The 18265-nt window shown below is 51.6% G+C and overlaps 2 protein-coding genes across 3 annotated transcripts; both read left to right on the forward strand.

Annotated features, from left to right (window-relative positions):
- The first annotated feature begins 626 nt into the window (after nt 1-626).
- On the forward strand, nt 627-3352 carry LOC125748427 (elongator complex protein 6-like). 2 transcript variants are annotated; one of them, XM_049024514.1, is made up of 8 exons: nt 627-681; nt 988-1031; nt 1115-1193; nt 1282-1352; nt 1448-1572; nt 1803-1989; nt 2525-2674; nt 2969-3352. In XM_049024514.1, the coding sequence occupies exons 1-8, from the start codon at nt 672-674 to the stop codon at nt 3098-3100; spliced, it is 798 nt and encodes a 265-aa protein (XP_048880471.1). In that variant the 5' UTR covers nt 627-671; the 3' UTR covers nt 3101-3352. The 2 variants fall into 2 exon arrangements, with proteins under 2 accessions (XP_048880471.1, XP_048880470.1); XM_049024513.1 differs by having other exon boundaries at nt 649-1031.
- Nucleotides 3353-4622: 1270 nt separating this feature from the next.
- Nucleotides 4623-18209, forward strand: LOC125748413 (sterol regulatory element-binding protein cleavage-activating protein-like). The gene is made up of 24 exons (XM_049024456.1): nt 4623-5001; nt 7098-7156; nt 7954-8157; nt 8876-8996; nt 9073-9230; nt 9403-9623; nt 10001-10106; nt 10728-10900; nt 11024-11150; nt 11458-11570; nt 11677-11771; nt 11865-11963; nt 12095-12307; nt 12401-12756; nt 12911-13075; nt 13225-13426; nt 13525-13640; nt 14010-14472; nt 14757-14842; nt 15069-15151; nt 15244-15413; nt 15532-15612; nt 15838-16044; nt 16139-18209. Exons 3-24 carry the CDS (start codon nt 8036-8038, stop codon nt 16382-16384), a joined length of 3723 nt encoding a protein of 1240 aa, XP_048880413.1. The 5' UTR covers nt 4623-5001; nt 7098-7156; nt 7954-8035; the 3' UTR covers nt 16385-18209.
- The last annotated feature ends 56 nt before the right edge of the window (nt 18210-18265 follow it).

The raw sequence follows: 18265 nt of genomic DNA on the forward strand, positions 1-18265 counted from the left end.
ATTGTGTGTGTGTATGCTTTGGGTGATACGTTTATGAGACATCTTTTCTTTTAGTGGGTTTTTCCTATGCAAATATTGTCCCAGAGTGTGCGACCGCGAAAGGGGAGCAGATGCTTCACTTGCATTATTTGGGAGCGGCGTGGGGGTTGGGTGGGGGTGAGCAAGGGCAGGAAAATGGGCCATTGCGACGAGATGATTCAGGGTGACGGAGGTCTTGTTTGTCCGCTGCCTGACAGAGCCGTCTTTGTGAATGCCCGCCCTCTTCTCAGGGCCCCTACCCTCCCAGCCATAATTCACACACCCCTTAATACCCCCAGTTACTTCCCCTCACATCTCTACTTGCTTTTCCCCTGTGTTCACCAAGAGATGTCATCACAGTTTGTGACATCCCATAAAGACACTTGCACAGCGACAGATTAATGAACACAAACTAATTGAAGTCCAGACTGCACCAGCAACGCTAAAAAAATGCAAATAGAATGATTTTTATCGAATTTTACTTAATTCAAAAGAAGCATCGTAGTTTCTTTTTATGTGATGTGAAGACGGATGGAATTACGCACGGACACTGGAAACGCTTTTTAGTCATAAATGTATTGTCCCACTGGGGCCTCGGTAGACTTTCCTCCTCAGGCTTCTGTCACGTGACACGGGTGGGCAGTCAAAACACAATGAGCGGATGTGAGTTTTCTACATCATGTATCCACATGTACAGTAATGAACATTGCTCATTATGTGATACTGGGCAATCAGGATAATTTATTTTTACGTTTAGCTATTCCCTCTTTAAGCGTTACATAAAGTCGTATCGCTCCTTTATAAAAACTCGCTGTATATATGGTGAGATTTAATACTTATGACGGCATGAGGCGAATTTGAGATCGTCTGTAAGTAGTAGTCCCTTTTTAGGCGGATGCAGTGGACTGAAAGCTGTAGTAGTTTGTGGTGATCTCTCAGTACCTGCGTCTCTCCACATGATGCTTCCAGATCTCGGCAGCCTGCTTGGTTTCAGCACGGAGAAGATCGAAAAGGTGATGTGTCGTACTGCTAGGGTGCTTTTGCTGCGTTTAACCGACGGTACTATTTTAAGTTCTCTGGCCCTTGATATTTGCAGGGGGATTTCATATTGCTTTCTGACAGAAATGCCGACGCCTCGTTTCTCATTAACCATTTCCTGTCCTTATACCTGAGAGGTAAGTGGGCGTAGATCAGGACACTTAGCCGAATGAAACTCTTCCACGATGTTGCCTTGGACGTGACGTGTGAGCCGTGCCGTTTCAGCGGGATGTAAGGTGTGCTTCCTCGGTCTGGTACAGTCCTTCAGCCACTACAGTGCGGTGGCCCTGAGGCTGGTGAGTATGCCCGTTACTGTACACCCTTCCGTCACACTACGTGGACATAGGCTGTGAGTGTCCATATGTTCTGTGTGGGTGTGTCCGTTTGTCAGGGCGTGAATCTGGTCCAGGCCAGAGAACAGGGTCAGCTGGTCTTCCTGGAGGGGCTAAAGGACTCAGTGAGTCAGCTGCTGCAGCAGGGCCCCAACTCAGAGGCCTGTCCAATGGGATTCCTCAGGTACTCCCCGGACAGCCAGTTACGCTGTAGCTCTCACGGTGTGTTGGTGAATATTACCTGATTTATAGATGTCTGCCTGTCTGCTCAGCTCCGTGTGCAAGTCCGATACACGTCGGACCTCTGTGTGTGCTGCCTTCAGACAGATTCTGCGCCTTTTCTCCATCTACCTGTGCAGCAGTCGCTGCCCTTAGACCATGCATTTAGAGAAACTCCCCTCCCCATGTTTGCAGAGGCTCCCAAACAGATCTGCGGAGCCTGTTCCGGTTTGTACAGCGATCGGTGGGTGGGGCAGGTGAATGGAGCCCCTCCATACTGCTGGTGGATGATATGAGCGTCTTGCTGAGCCTGGGCGTCAGTGTGGGGGCCATACTGGACTTCAGCCACTACTGCAGGACCACTGTGTGTCACCAGCTGCAGGTGAGCTTGAGTGTCTCTCTCTCTCTTTCACACACACACACACACACACACACACACACACACACGCACACGTTGGTGTGCCTATTTAAATGGGAAAAACCGTAATCCCAGTCACGACACCCTTAACCCTTACTCAGCCCTAACGTTAACCATAAGTAACCTAATAAAAGCCTCAGATAATTGATCAAAAGACTTTTGACACTTTTACTTTTTTGATTGCATTCACAAATTTTTATAAAACTGACATTATCCAAATGGGGACCTGAAAAACGTCCCCAAAAGTAGGGAAATTTCAGGTTTTACTGCACTTTGGGGACATTTTGGTCCTCAAATATGATCTGTGCAAAGCCACACACACACACATTTTTATGAAGGGTCATTTTATGTTGACTCCCTGGCTTCATGTTAATTTACACAGTGTTACTGGGTGTCTGACCTGTGGTCATGCACGGCGATGCATTATGGGCACCTGATCCAGTAAAACAAAATTGGCAGGGCGTTTGACCTGCGGTGACACCTCTGACATTGCCAACAGGGTAATATGGTGATGCTTGTGCGAGTTGGCGAGGAGGAGGACGATGAGGAGGGCCCTGAGCTGCTGTTGAAGGCGCTCACTCACCAGTGCTCCTTGGCGCTCAGTGTCCAGGGCCTGCCCACCGGCTACTGTAGGGACATCCATGGGCAGGTTTGTGTCTGTGTTTAATGCTCACATTGAGTATGTACAGTGTTTGGCCTTGTTATCCTTTTTTTATTTAGTATTAGAACACAGCTGTATGGTAACATATCTTAGATGTTTAGATACATTTAGTTCAGTTTAAATGAAATGGAGTAACGTTATTTAACTGCAGCACTGACCTTCACGAGCGGCTAGAAGGATGGATGGATGGTTGGTTGTTCTTTAATGGGTACAGGATGAGTTTGAATTGGAGCTGATTAGATTGTGGTGATTTATAGAGGCACTGTGTGCGCTGTGCTGCAGGTGGAGGTGCGCTGGAAAGAGCGTGGTGCTGGCCCAGGAGGGGCGCTCACCCAGAAGAAGCTGCTGCAGTACAAGGTCCACGACAAGGGGGTGTCCTTCTTCGCCAGGGGAACGTCCAGTGCCGTACTCTGAAGCGGCGGTGACAGGTGGCCTTGTGCCGTGTGGATTGCAGGCTGTGTGTGGTCCTCACTTACGACAGTGCTGCCCAGACCAGAGCTGGTAACCAGAGTCCAATGTCTACCAAGCCCTTAAAATCGGAAGCTATGTTTGACGGTGTTTTCTACTGCTAGAGCTCAAATTCTGAACTTTAATGTGCAGGAAAGCTTCTGGGGTTGGACACTGCCGCTGTGTTCAGCTCTACTGTAATAAACACATTTTTCAGTGTCTGGCTGTGGTAAATTTGGGGGGGGGGGTAGTGGGACCTTGTCAGCATTATCATGTGGGCTTCTTCAGATCACTTGGTTTCTCCCATCTCATACCAATATGGCTGCTCCGAAGAACTTGTCACATGGTGAAGCTATGTTACCGAACACGTCATCACACAGTGTGTAGTTACGTTACCGAACACGTCATCATACAGGGTAGCTACATTACTGAACACGCCATTACACAGGGTAGCTACATTACCTTACCGAACACGTCATCACACAGGGTAGCTACATTACCGAACACGCCATCGCACAGGGTAGCTACGTTACCGAACACGTCATCACACAGGGTAGCTACATTACCTTACCGAACACGTCATCACACAGGGTAGCTACATTACTGAACACGCCATCGCACAGGGTAGCTACATTACCGAACATATCATCACACAGGGTAGCTACATTACCGAACACAACATCACACAGTGTGCAGTTACGTTACCAAACACGTCATCACACAGGGTAGCTACATTACTGAACACGCCATTACACAGGGTAGCTACATTACTGAACACGCCATTACACAGGGTAGCTACATTACCGAACACGTCATTACACAGGGTAGCTACGTTACTGAACACGTCATCACACAGTGTGTAGTTAAGTTACCGAACACGTCATCACACAGTGTGTAGTTACGTTACCGAACACGTCATCACACAGTGTGTAGATATGCTACCGAACATGTCATTACACAGGATAGCCACAGCACCGAACACGTTATTACACAGAGTAGCGACAGTTCTGAAAACATCATTACACAGGGTTGCTAACTTTGCTCAGCTGGCTGGCATGAGATTTTCAATTCCATATGAGTTTTCACACACATGCATGCACAAGTATTTACATGTATGTAACAGTTTTATTACCTTGTAAATAGCCTGTAAGGTTTGCAAACTACCCCAGTGCTTTTGATGTAGCTAATTTTAGGTTTATAATGGAATTAAATGGATTTCCCTTAAGATTGCAGTCTGAAATCGTGTCACGCCACTTGCATAAGACAGACCGAGAAGATGGATTTTAAATAGTTACAAAAATGTGGGGGAACAGGTTATACATATAATACTACTGAATAAAGGTTTAAGATAATCTGTTAATATATGTGTGTGTCATTTGGGGTGTGTTGTAGACTTCTGTGATGGGAAAGTGCCTATTATATATTTTCTTTGTGCTTTTGTGTAATGACTTGTCCAGACACGGCTTGGTACCCACCTATCTCCCACACGATGCTGTCACTTTTCTCTGTAAAATATGATGGTTTATACATACTCTGTCTTTGAGGAGCAATGGAGCACAGAAGATAATTGGTCAATAAAAACTGGTAACGTGCATGTTTTATATACAGTACGTACGCGTAAGACGTGCATGTGTTTCCATAACGTGATGCAATGTGATAAGATTAGGCGCTCCGTTCCTATCCGCCTCCAGCAGAGGTCGCCCTTCCCGGCCCTGGCGGACGTGCCGTGGCCGGGGTGAGAGGTCGGAGTGTAGAGGGCCAGCCTGGGCTTCACGCCTCTGTTGTCATAGGCTCGGCTGTATCACAGCAGCGCGAGAGCGGTCCCTGAACTGATTATCGGGGCTCTGGGACGGGAGAAGAGCGGCGAGGTGAGCGGCTGCGGGGCGCTGTCGGTAGCCTGGTGGAGGGAAGCATCCGAGCCGAGCCAAGCCCGATTCCGGTTGCGTGTGACAGGCTCGGCGCGGCGCCGTTAGCTTAGCATGCTAAGGGGCTAGGCGGCAGGGAGTGCGGGGGTGCGAGCCGGTGCACGGACCGCTTTGGGCGCGAGCGAGCGCAGAAGCGCCGTTATCCGCACTACACACGCTACGGAGCGGTCATACACACACACACACACACACACACACATTACATACAAACGCATTACATTTACACACATTTATACAAACCTTATACATGCGTTACATTTACATACAATGTTACATACAGACATTCTAAGCATTACAGGTGCATACATTACCAGGGCTGACAACTTCGGCCAGCTGGCTGGAGTGAGATTTTCAATTTGAGACAAGTCTGCAAATCCATTTGTATGTATGAAAGTTTTATTACCTTGTAAATATTTTGTATGGTGCACAAACTACCCCAACGCATCTGCTGTGGCTAACTTTAGGTTCATGATGGAATAATATAGATTTCTTGCGTGAGAGACTGAAAGCACGAGTGTAACGCCAGATGCATGAGTTGGCAGCTGTGCATGTCATAGAAGTAACGTAAGGCGTTATATACGGTTCATATGCGCACATAACATGCAGGCATGCATTACATGCCCATAAGTATACTTATACACGCATGCATAACAATTACAGACGTTACGCTCATACAAGAAGTAATTAAACCGATTTTAAAGTACAAAATTTTACGAGGTCACATAGTTCACAGGTTGACAGCGTTACTGTTTGAATGAATTTGTTGAACAGATGACCCGTTGTGACTGGGTTGGTGGCTTAGGTGTTTTGGAGGGGTACGCAGGGTCTGTTTACTGAGTACTTTTCCAGTTCGGCGTACAGACCTGACCCTCGTTCATGGTGTCATTTCTCTGCTTTAGGTTTTAATGACTGTTGGTAAAGAAACCTTAACAAAAGATCAGTTACGCTTCTTTAGGTTTCATCCTGTTTCTCGGCTTCGCTGCAGCCTTCCAGGTTAGGTACTCAAACCCTTACCCACTGCGCTGTCTACCTCAGTGAAATAATACAGAGTTTTCCTTAAATCCCTAAGTTGGTGGTGTAGCTTCAGGGAAATGTTTGTTTAGCCCTCGCTGTTGCATTTCTGCTGCATTACTGCCACGTTGCATCCTTTCTGCAAGCAGTGGCACCCCTCGTTACGGGGTTATTTACAGGATTTTTCCTGTCATGGTCCTTCTAGCAGCAGTAGCGTTGAACAGGGCTCTCATTTCTCTGGCTAGCAGACTGATTTGTCTATCCCTCCCCCTAGGGCTTTCAGCTATATGGTATCTGCTGGTCCCACCACATGCCGCATTCGACAGTCCAGAATATCCAGTTTGGTGATCTAGCAACACCGTTTCCTGTTTCCGCTTTCTGTGTCGCAACGCTGTCTCCTCATTCTGCTCCAAGACGGAGTACTACACTGAACGTGAGCTCAGGCATGCGAGGTGTGGTAATGTGTACATGTGGGTGTGTAAGTGTGCTTCCCGTAGGGCCCAGGTGGGTCTGGTCCTCGGGCTAATCTAAAATCGCCTTGATCTATCGTGGACCTGGAGGAGGTGCGCAAACACACCCACACACGCATGGGACACAGCAAATGTGCCTTTTGCGGCGCAGGGGGTGCATTTCTGCTGCAGATGAATTCTTGACGAAACAAGTAGATGATTTCTTGATGCCCTTTGCGTGGGCAGCTGAAAGTACATACATCTTATTTATTGTTTGTTCATGTTTGCACGCACACAGTTTGCTCTCTTGTGTATGCGCTCCTACGGCCCAGACCCACAGCAGGCATACCCAGCTGCCAGAACCGCCTGATCCCTCTCTGTTCAGCTGTAACCCCCCAGTCTGGGCTTGAAGCTGCCTCAGCCTGGACCTGTGGTCTGCAGCCACATCCTGTGTCAGGCCATGTCTGTAAACACGATGATCAGGCTGTCTGCAAAGCAAAGGAAGACGTAAATGCGAGAGCAGGCATGGTCAGACCCTTCTTCTGTGTTAATTTGGGATTTTACTTTGGTATTTTTCAGACACGATCCTAGCAGCTGGTTGTCTGCTCACGAGCTACCAGTTCCCGTCATGGAATAAGGTTTGTGAAGCTTTCCTATTGCAAGCTTGCTTTTAGAGAGGATTTAGAGACCCGTCTGACCAGAATCAACCTCTTGGGTGCAAGGCTGGGCCAGGATTTAATCTCTCCTCTATTTGGATGGTGTTCAAGAGTCATGTGAGGAACCCCCTCTGATTTCGGAATGGGAGTGAGGTTGTTCAGACTGGAGGTGACTTTTGCGGTCTGTATCGGCAAAGGCCGAGCGACCTTGTAGAGGCCAGTGTATGACATTATTGTACACAGCATGACATTTATCAGATGTCCAAAGTACAAAGGTAGTCCAGTGGAACAGAGACGGCATTGTGAGTATTTGTCTCCTCATTAGGAAAAGGGAAAGAACCATACATCCTTATTCTGAGAGAAAGTTGTTGCCAAAAACAAATGGTGCCCTGATAAGATTAGCGAGTGCAGAGCAGCAGATAACATGCTGGTTAAAAACATGGACTTGCTTGTAATCCCAGTATGAGATCATCTGTTGGACCGTGGATGCAGTTGCATATATGTTCTACCCCGTTGCATCAGTTTGTTTGCTCTTGGCAGAATAAATTGAAATGGCAGGAGATACTACATAAGAAAAGTGCGTCTGGGCGTGGTTTACAGTGAGTGACACAAAACACCCTGAGCAGTATCAACTGTGTTACAAATGTCACATGGGAGAGTCGAGTCTTGCTGCGATATATAAAGGAATAAGTCATTGGTATGAGACCTCTCCACTTGGCTTGTGCGTGCCTTTGTGTTTATACCAAGGGGGGGGCCTCTCTCGCGGTCTCTCTCACCAGGCCACTGGATGCGCCCCTCCGCCCCCCTCCTCAGCTGCACGGCGCCCCCGCCCCGTGGCAGTCAGCTGACCCTCCCCCCACGATGACGGTGACCGAGAGGCTGCGACAGAAGATCTCAGCCGCCTTCTACTGGCACGGCCTGCTGTGCGCCTCTTACCCCGTTCCCATCATCCTCTTCACCGCCGTCTGCATCCTCGCATGCTGGTGAGTCCCTCGTCTCGTCCAGGCCCACTTGTCCTCCGCCCTGTAGGCTTGTGCGCTGGTGCGCAGGGACCTCGCCTGCCGATGGAGAGGGAAGCGTGATTCGGCTGGTAGTCGTGAGGGTCCTTCAGCCCCCGTGGGAGCTGAGCCAATGAGGTCGTGGAAACGTGACCTTGCGGAAATGTTCCCTCTGGCCTGAGGGAAGGTTTTTCTGTGCCAAGCGAATGGCACTCGTGAATGCCGCTCACTAACGGATAGTGAACTCCCCAGTGACGCACACACACTCTTCCCAGGCTCTTGGTCACGCCTTTTATTCATGTCCGTCTTGATCCTTTTCAGTAAATCCTGTCTGGGGAATTTTGTTCAAGGATGGTTTATTTTATTGTGTTAATGAATGAAGCACATTTTCCCAGGCAGCCTGAGAGCACCGCAAAATGATTTTTTTTATTTAAAATGAGCTGTTTTTAATTTTCCTCCGTGGGGCTGAGAATCCCCAGCCTAACCACGTGTCTCACACCTATGGACCAGCTGTGCAAAAGCTCGTTAGATGGTGCTCTCTGTTCATAAAAGGCCTCAAAGTGTGTCGCGAAGTAAACCAAGAACGCCCAACTAGCGGGCTCATAAGTATGCAGCAATGGGTTCATGAAGCTTCATTTGCCCATCAATAGCGAACTGTGTGCGTGTCCTCCAAATTTACTTCGCCAGTCCCTTCTTGCCCCAGTTACCCTCTGCTGAAGCTGCCCCTGCCTGGGGCGGGGCCGGAGAAGTTCACCACAGGAGTGCGTGATTACACAGTGCCCCCAGAGGACCCTGGCGGGGAGCCCGGGGAGCGGCCCGAATGGGTGAGTGTGTGTGTCTGATGTGCCATGTCTGCGATGTGGACAGCAGGTGTTTAACCTCTGACCCCTGGCCCCCCAGTACCACGGCCCCCCTGTGGCGTACATCCAGCAGGTGCTGGTGAAGGCGGCGGTGTCTCCCTGGGACAGCAAGCTGGTCCCAGTGGATGCTTTCAGGTCCCCGCTGGGACGCGTCTTCGCTCTGCTGGACGAGATCCGCAGCCACGTGCACTCTGACAGGTTTGGGGGAGCCATTTCCAGTTTGCCTTCTTTGGATCGGATTAGATTGGATTAGTCTTTATAGGTGTTAAATGATATTTTAATGTGCTGCTCCTGAATATGTGCGTAGCTGTGTGCTGTGAAATGCTGGTCTTTACGCTGCCTTGCTTCTCTTTTTCATCCTGTGCTGCAGTTCCGGGCTTCGAAGCCTGGAGGCAATGTGCCTCCAGGTGACGGACCTGTTGCCTGGGTTACGGCGCTTGCAGACCATTCTCCCAGAGCATGGCTGCCTCATAGTCTCCCCTGGCAACTACTGGCAGAACCAGCGGGAGCTGTTCGATACGGACCCGGACCTGCTAAAGACGGTCCAGCAGCATGAACCTAAAGGCCTGCATGTGTCTGCCACCCTGAAAGGTGGGCTGTGGATGTGGGCGGGGCTGTGGATGTGGGCGGGGCTGTGGATGTGGGCGGGGCTGTGGATGGTGCCATTGGTCGGTCAATACCCTCTTTGGAAGGGTATTGGCTGTTCCCAGCCTGTCTGTACACTCCCTTTGCCCTCATTCATTGATTATGTGTTCGTACTTCTGTGTGCTGTTTGTGCTGCTTACCGAGTGCATACTTTGGACCTTCCTATGAAACGGCAGTTTTTTTTTTAAGTTTGAGTCGGAGGGTGATGTCCTGTGTCAGGTGTGTGTGTGTGTGTGTGTGTGTGTGTGTGTGTGTGTGTGTGTGTGTGTGTGTGTGTGTGTATGTCAGTTTCTGTGCCGCATGTGACACTCTGTCTCTTTCAGACCTGTTGTTCGGTGTCCGTGGCCAGCAGACAGGGGTCAGCCTGAACAGTGGCAACCGCGTGGTCACCTACACCGTTACCATGGCGCTGCGTAGCTATGATGCCAGGTCAGTGGACAGTGTGGCCGTCACTCAGGCCTAGCCCCGCCCCTCTTTACATCTTTCCGTCCAGCACACTCTGTATTAGTGTCTAAGAGCAGCAGTGACCGGAAATTTGGGGCTCAGAGCTTTATGCTGCCAGTTCCTAGTAGGAAACCTCTACTCTAACACCCCGGAAGTTAGAATTCCTGTACTGAAAGTCGGAGGAATCTACACAATCCCGACTTCGGAATTCAAGATTGCGGCGCCCTTTATCAACAGAAGTCAAATCTGTAGTTATATACTGTGTCTTAGCACTTGTGTCTTATTTGCGGCTCATTGAATCGGTCGTGCACACAGACTGTCCAACCTCTATCTGTGGACGTGTTGCTGCAGTGTTCAGACAGCAGGATAACTTGTAAGATTTAAGTCTGGGCTAAATGTTAGTGCATGAAGGTAAAGGCCATTTAATTTGGGATAGCTTGTCAGATTTCAGGTATCTGGCTCAGCAAGAAATGTAGCTTTTTGAAAGGTTGGTGGTATCGCTACGCGGCTTTCCTGCATCGCCAGCTCCAGCTTCCTACCTCTGTGGTAAGTGGAACACGGCGACGTCCCCATTTCTCTTCATGATGAGACCTTTCGACCCCTCAGGTTCCTGGGCAGCCTGAGGTCGCGTCTCAAGCAGCTGCACCCGTCGTCGAACTGCAGCCTGCGCGAGGAGCATATGGTGCACGTCTACTTCAAGGAGGAGATCGGCGTGGCGGAGCTCATCCCCCTGCTCACCACCTACATCATCCTCTTCGCCTACATCTACTTCTCCACCCGTGAGGCTGGCACTCGTTTGCACGCCTGCTGCGTGTGTGTGTGTGTGTGTGTGTGTGTCTGCCTGCTCGCTGGGCGTTCCTACTATACCCTGACCTTCCCTCCTCTCCTCCTCTCCCACACAGGAAAGATCGACATGGTCAGGTCCAAGTGGGGCCTTGCTCTGGCTGCTGTGGTGACGGTTCTCAGCTCACTCCTCATGTCTGTGGGGCTCTGTACCCTCTTTGGCCTGACGCCCACACTCAATGGAGGGTAAGAGCCTCATAGCGCCCCCTGCAGGGTCTCCGTTCCCTCTTGTTCTGTCCAAGTGCTCCGGGTTTTATACTGGAGGGCTGCTAATCCTGATACTTGGGGCAGTGGGACTTCCCAGTGGGGTGGGGTTTGGGGAGAGGTGTGGCCAGTCAGTGGCGTGACGCTCTCCTCTGCTTTACCTGCCTGGTTACACAACCTGCATGGTGGCTGTGGACTTTGATGACTTATGGCTGTTTTGCTGCAGGTTGACCTCTCTCCTATGTTTCTTATCACTGCTGTTCTGTTTGTTTCATTCTCACTTACACAGGGAGATCTTCCCATACCTGGTCGTGGTAATCGGCCTGGAGAACGTGCTCGTCCTCACCAAGTCCGTGGTGTCGACCCCTGTTGACCTGGAGGTCAAACTGCGCATAGCTCAGGGTGAGCTTTAAACGCGCAGCGCTCCATCGGTGCATGCTGATGTAAGGCCAAGCGTGTGGTGTGGCTGTATGTGTAAATTCACTGGAGCAACATGTTTACGCTGTAGGGCTAAGCAACGAGAGCTGGTCCATTATGAAGAACATGGCTACTGAGCTGTGCATCATTCTCATTGGATACTTCACCCTGGTCCCAGCCATTCAGGTACCTGTCGTTCACAGACACACACACCCCCCTGCCCACAGATCCCCAGCTCGGTGCCCTGTGACCCCCGAACACTCTCCCCTCTCATTCCAGGAGTTCTGCCTGTTCGCTGTGGTGGGGCTGGTCTCTGATTTCTTCCTCCAGATGCTTTTTTTCACCACGGTGCTCTCAATCGACATCCGTCGCATGGAGGTAAGAGGACCCCCATGTTACGACACCTAAACATGTAGACAAGGACAGTCTCCCGTCAGACTGTTAGCCACACCCCCATCCTGTCTCCTAGCAACCAGTACGGGCTCTGCTGCCCTCTCCCCTTTCTCTAGCTGGCCGACCTAAATCGCCGGCTTCCGGCCGAGGCGGGGATGCCCCCTTCGAAACCCGGGCCTCTCCGGCCTCGTGAAACCCCGCCACCCCCGCGTCCCTCCCCCCACACAATCACCCTGCAGCCCCCCGCCTTCCGGAACCTGCGGCTCCCCAAGAGGCTGCGAGTGGTGTACTTCCTGGCCCGCACACGGCTGGCCCAGCGCATCATCATGGTGAGCCGGCCGCCCACGCAGCCTTCGGAGTTGCCCGCCCGCTGTGGTTTAGCGGGACCCGTCTGACTCTGCGTCTGCCGCCTCTGGCATCAGGTTGGCACAGTGATTTGGATCGGCATCCTGGTGTACACGGACCCGGCGGGTCTGCGCATCTACCTGGCTGCCCAGGTGTCTGAGCAGAGCCCGCTGGGGGAGGCAGGGCTGCCCCACCTGGGCGTCGCCCCCGTCTTCCCGCGCGGTGACCCCACCAGCACGCTCAGCGTCCTGCCCCCTGCTGAGCCCACCCCAGCTCTGCCAGAGAACCTGTCCCAGGGACACGCCCCCCAGGCAGCAGGCCGGGCTGTGCCCCAGATCCGCTGGGGCCCTGAGGACGGGGAAGCATGGAAACATCTGTCCTTCCGGCACTGGCCCCTGCTCTTCAGCTACTACAACATCACCCTGGCAAAGAGGTGGGTGTCTGCTAAGACCTGGCCTCTGCTTTCCCAGTCTGTGTGCTGTTCATATCACATTACTGAGTCCCTGAGCTCCATGCCTCTCTGAGTCCTGTGACTCTCTGGAGTCTTTGCTTCTGACTGTGAGTCCCACACTGACTCTGCTCTGCAGGTATATCAGCTTCCTGCCAGTCATCCCAGTGACGTTTCACCTGAGCCCACAGGAGGCGCTAGAGACACGGCACCCCCATGACACGCACCATGCCCCGCCCCCCCCATCGAGCACAGCCCCTGACACGGAGGGCCCTCCCCTGCAGGCCGACATGACGCTCTACAAGTCAGTACATCACTCCTGTTCACGGGTCTGTGATTTGAAATCTGAACTTGTGTCAAATATAAATAGAATGCTGATAAGTGTATATCTCAGGAGCCCCCCCCCCCCCAGCTTAATGTCCCACCTGTCTGTCTGTCCGTCTTCCCCTACAGGGTGGCTGCTCTGGGCCTGGCAGCGGGGGTGATTTTAGTCCTGCTGCTCTTCTTCTTGTACCGTGTGCTCTGTCCCCGTAACTATGGCCAGAACGGGGTGCAGCATGGCCGCCGTCGCCGTGGAGACCTGCCCTGCGACGACTATGGCTACTCTCCGCCCGTCAGTGAGATTTCTCCGCTGCTGTTGCGGGGACACAGCATGGTATAACCGCAGTTTGCGTCTCTACACGCATGTGTGCATGCGTAAGCACACGGAATTCCAGCTGAAGCTGATGACGCGCTTTATACTGCCCCCTACAGGACATTGAGTGTCTGGCCAGTGATGGGATGCTGCTGGCCAGCTGCTGCCTAGCAGGGCAGATCCGGGTATGGGACGCCCAGACCGGGGACTGCCTGACTCTCATCCCCAATCATGGGTAACATACAGCTTGTTAGACATGCCCGTCCCTGCAGCTAAACGAATAGCGCAACCAGTACTACACTGCGCTAACAACGCAAAAGGTTGTGGGTTCAAATCCTAGGGAGCACAAACCAAAATGTATTCCTACCCTCTACTGCAAGATGCTTTTGAATAAGTGTCAGATTAATGAGTAAAACGTAGATGTGCACTCTTTCACATGTAGACCTGAACATTCTCCTGCTTTGACACGCACGTCTTCTTTGAAATGAATGAAAGGCATTCATCAATATGATTTATTCATTAATATTAATTAATATCATATGTAATATGCGGATATCCTGTTGGAGGACGGTACAAAGTACGTCTTTGTCTCCGCCCCAAAAAGGCTGCGTCACTGTGGTAGCGGCGGTGGGTGGGAGCAGAGGAATGGCTGGGACATGGGCGAGCTGGAAAGCCTGGGGGCCGAGGATCCAGATGAAGACGTGGCCCTCCTGAGGCGACGTGCTGCCCCGTCCTCGCGCCCCTCCCTCTTCGTGGACCAGCCCGATCTCACCCCCCTCATCGACACCAGCTTTGCCCGCCTGCCCCCTTCGCAGGCCACGTGCCACTCGGGCTTCGACTTCGGCGAGCTGGTGGAGCGGGCGTACCTGGAGCACGAGCCCTCGCCCAGCCCCACATATCCCCCCTCCCCCCACACACCCCCGCAGAGGCGCCGCAGCGTAGGGGACCAGCCCTTGGCTCCCCCAGAGCCAGCCTGCTGCAGCCCTCCTGAGTGGGACAGCTCTGTCTGGGCGCTGGAGCTCAGGGGAAACCTTATTGCGGCTGGAAGGAGGAGTGGCCGGCTGGAGGTCAGTCCCTCTCCATGTATGTCCATGTCTGTCTCTGTCTCTCCCTGTCTGTCTCTGTCTCTCCCTGTCTGTCTCTGTCTCTCCCTGTCTGTCTCTGTCTCTCCCTGTCTGTCTCTGTCTCTCCCTGTCTGTCTCTGTCTCTCCCTGTCTGTCTCTGTCTCTCCCTGTCTGTCTCTGTCTCTCCCTGTCTGTCTCTGTCTCTCCCTGTCTGCCTGTCTCTCCCTGTCTGCCTGTCTCTCCCTGTCTGCCTGTCTCTGTGGTGATGGTGAAGTTCTTCCCTACAGCTGTGGGATGCTGTTGAAGGCAGCTTACGGTGCAGCAATGATGAAGGAGTTTCTGGGATCACTGCGCTGGCCTTCCTGAGTAACCGGTAACATTATGGCTCTCTCTCTCACGCACGCACGCACGCACACAGCGGTTAGATGAGCTGGATTTTAAGTGAGATCCTGACATGGGGGATGTGTTCAGGATTAGGTTGGTAATAATAGGTTAGTTTTGATTCTGACTGGTGAGTGTGTAGTCATGGGTTAGTCTTTTTGGTTTTTAATGGTTAGCTTAGGGTATTGACAGGTGCTGACGGTTACTACGGGTTACAGGATTGTGGCGGCCCGGCTCAACGGTTCTCTGGACTTCTTCACCGTGGACATGAACAAGCCTCTGGGCTTGCGGCAGTATCGGGGTGAGTGTGGCAGGGCTTTAGTCCGCTCCCCGTACCGCTTCCGAGGTGGCCAGACCCTCCGAATAATGCTGCCTGTGCACCTGCGTCTCCAGGCACTCCTGGGAGGGGTAGCATGCCCCCCCCGTCTCCCTGCTACAGCAGTGAGGATGTCATCAGCTGTCAGCTAACACGTTCTGTGCAGTGCGCCCACCACAAGCCGATCACAGTGCTGCGAGCAGCGGCGGGCCGTGTGGTAACGGGCAGCCAGGACCACACCGTCAGGGTGAGTGCGAGTGTGCGTACTCGTGTACCTACTGCACTGTTTCCTGCACAACTGTGCAGGCCGCACCGCCCTGCAGTGCCTCTGGCGCCCCCTCTGGTGACGCGTCTGTCTCCCTCAGGTCTATCGGCTGGAGGATTCCTGCTGTCTCTTCACTCTACAGGGCCACTCAGGCGGCATCACTGCTATTTATATTGATCAGGTCAGTGGCCGGGGTCTGACACCCAGGATGTCATTTGCCGTCGTATTTTTGCATGTAAATAAAGGCTATTAACAACCTATTGTTTTCTGTTTTTGTTGGTTTTGACTGCTTAGCTTAGGGTACTGACAGGTGTGGGTTCTCCGCCTGATGGTTGGTACGGGTTACATATACATAATAAAAAATTTTACCTTGCAAAATATGACAGGGTGTGGTGTCATGTTTCAGACCATGGTGCTGGCCAGTGGGGGTCAGGATGGAGCCATCTGTCTGTGGGACGTCCTGACTGGCAGCCGGGTCAGCCATGTGTACGGTCACCGTGGTGATGTGACTTCCCTGGTCTGCACGACGTCCTGTGTCATTAGCAGCGGGCTGGACGACCTGATCTGCATCTGGGACCGGAGCACGGGCATCAAGCTGTATTCCATCCAGCAGGTGCGTGTTCGGGCGGGCATTTGTGAGTCCTCACTGCTGAGGTGGGATAAAAGCACCTAACGAGGATCCCCCCCCCCCCCCCCCCCCCCAACAGGATGTGGGCTGCGGTGCCAGTCTAGGCGTCATCTCAGATGGGCTCCTGGTTACCGGCGGGCTGGGCTGCGTGTCCTTCTGGGAGCTGAACTACGGTGACCTCCTGCAGACGGTGTACCTGGGGCCCAGCAGCGAGGGCCAGGCCGTGCGACAGCTGCTGGTGCTGGACAACGCTGCCATCGTGTGCGACTTCGGCAGTGAGCTCAGCCTGGTCTATGTCCCCTCCGTGCTGGAAAAGCTGGACTGAGCCTGCCGCTGTTATTCCTCCCTATTTCCTGTCTTCTTCATCGTGGCCACGCCCCCTTCTGAGCGATCTGAGCACCTGACCAGTGGAGGGTGGCGGAGGCTGGGGCGGGGCTTGGTTTTCGGACCTGTGTGACCGCGGCCTCCCCCTGGAGGACTCCGCCGGATGCTTCGGCTGCTGTGTTGTTACGGTTGTTTTTCCTGTACAGCCATTGGTGCTGTAGGCGGCCCCCACCCACCCTATTAGCCAATGAGTGGCAGCCATGGCAAACTGTTGGGTTATAGTGAATTGAGTGAGTGAGGTCATTCATTTAAATTTAAATTGTATGTTATGGATTTCAGCTTTGTATTGCTTTTAATGGGCATGGGGAGCAGTCATGTGTGAGATCTGGAAATGAATGTGCAATGTTTAGCCCTGGACGCCTGGAAGACTGACCTTACGGACGGAGGGAAGCACAAGACTAAAAGCACGTCAGACCCTGTTTCAGTCCCCAGTACGTCTTGTGTGGCATGAGAGGTTGTCCTGTGCACCTCCTGTGTGTGACATGCACACCAAACGGTTCTGATCCAGTTACACACCCCCACATGGCGTATTTCCACAGCAGTGCACATGGTGTAAATTAATAGAATTTTAATATAAGACCCTGGTGTTGGAGTAGTAAATCAGGTATGGAGAGATGGGCCAGGGGAAATTCTACAGAACCGGGCTGGTCTTCCTGCTGGTCACAGCACTCTGCTTGCAGAAAGACTTTTGTCAGGATACATAATATTTATTATTATTCCTTTTTGGTTTATTAGTCTTATTATTGTAACGGAGGTTGGAAGTCAGTCGGTAATTAGCTACGCTGTGGGTTTTCATAAAACCAGGAGACTGAGGCGACAGTGTACATCCCCTGCCCCATCCCTGCCTTTATCTCCATCCTTCTTGCTGTATTTTATCAGGCATGGAAGAATCACCGTTTAGTCCTTTACTGGAGTCTGGGACATGATATGCTGTTTACTTTGTAGCCATGATCCACACAACCCACATCCCAACTGGCTGCACCGCTGGCCCCAGCAAGCCCCCCCCATGGCATGTAAGACACGCCCATCCCCACTACAGAACAAACGCATGCAGCCGGACAGAAGCAGATATCGCCACACACTCACACGCATCTGGACACCTGGTTAGATGTATGTTTGTGCTCAGACTGATTCAGCAGGGTTGAGTGCACAGAGTAAGCAAATTTCTACTGTAATGCTTATTTATTAGTTTGTGTTCTGGATTGTATATATTAGCTGAGAGCTTTAAAATAACTAGAGAAACTTTATGTATGTTATTTTCATTTTGTTTTTGGACTTGTGTTTGTATTCAAGGCCAATTTGTAATTATTGCCCTGTTGTGATTTTCGGTTTAGTCGCGGGTTTCGGTTAGAGTCTCCATCGCCATCCCATGTCAGTGCATCCGCGTTCCTCCTCAAATCACTGTCACTCTTGTGAATTCTGCTTTTGCTGCAGGCTGTTCCAGCTCAAACATGAAACTTTTCTATTCACCCTCCAAATATTTTTAAATGGAAGGACCGAGGAGCATTATACTTCATTTCTACATTTAAATGCAAAAAAAATCTCCTATATATGAGGCTGGGAAAAAGCCCAACTGGACCAGGACCTGAAGGAGGATAGGTTTGCGACCCCAAACGAATTGTGCTGTCTGATATTCCCCCCCTCGTCCCCCATCCCGAGCACAAGGCCGCATGATTGTACTCTAGAGATGTAACTAATCTTCTGTACTATTTTTAAACAAAGGAGGACTTTATACTAATTTACAAATAAAAGGCTTTGATATAGCATTCTGGACTTTAGGTTGATTTCAGAGTTACTGCTGTTTGTTTATTACTGATGTTCT

Source organism: Brienomyrus brachyistius, chromosome 9 (genome assembly GCF_023856365.1).
Source record: "Brienomyrus brachyistius isolate T26 chromosome 9, BBRACH_0.4, whole genome shotgun sequence".
Classification (NCBI taxonomy): Eukaryota; Metazoa; Chordata; class Actinopteri; order Osteoglossiformes; family Mormyridae; genus Brienomyrus; species Brienomyrus brachyistius.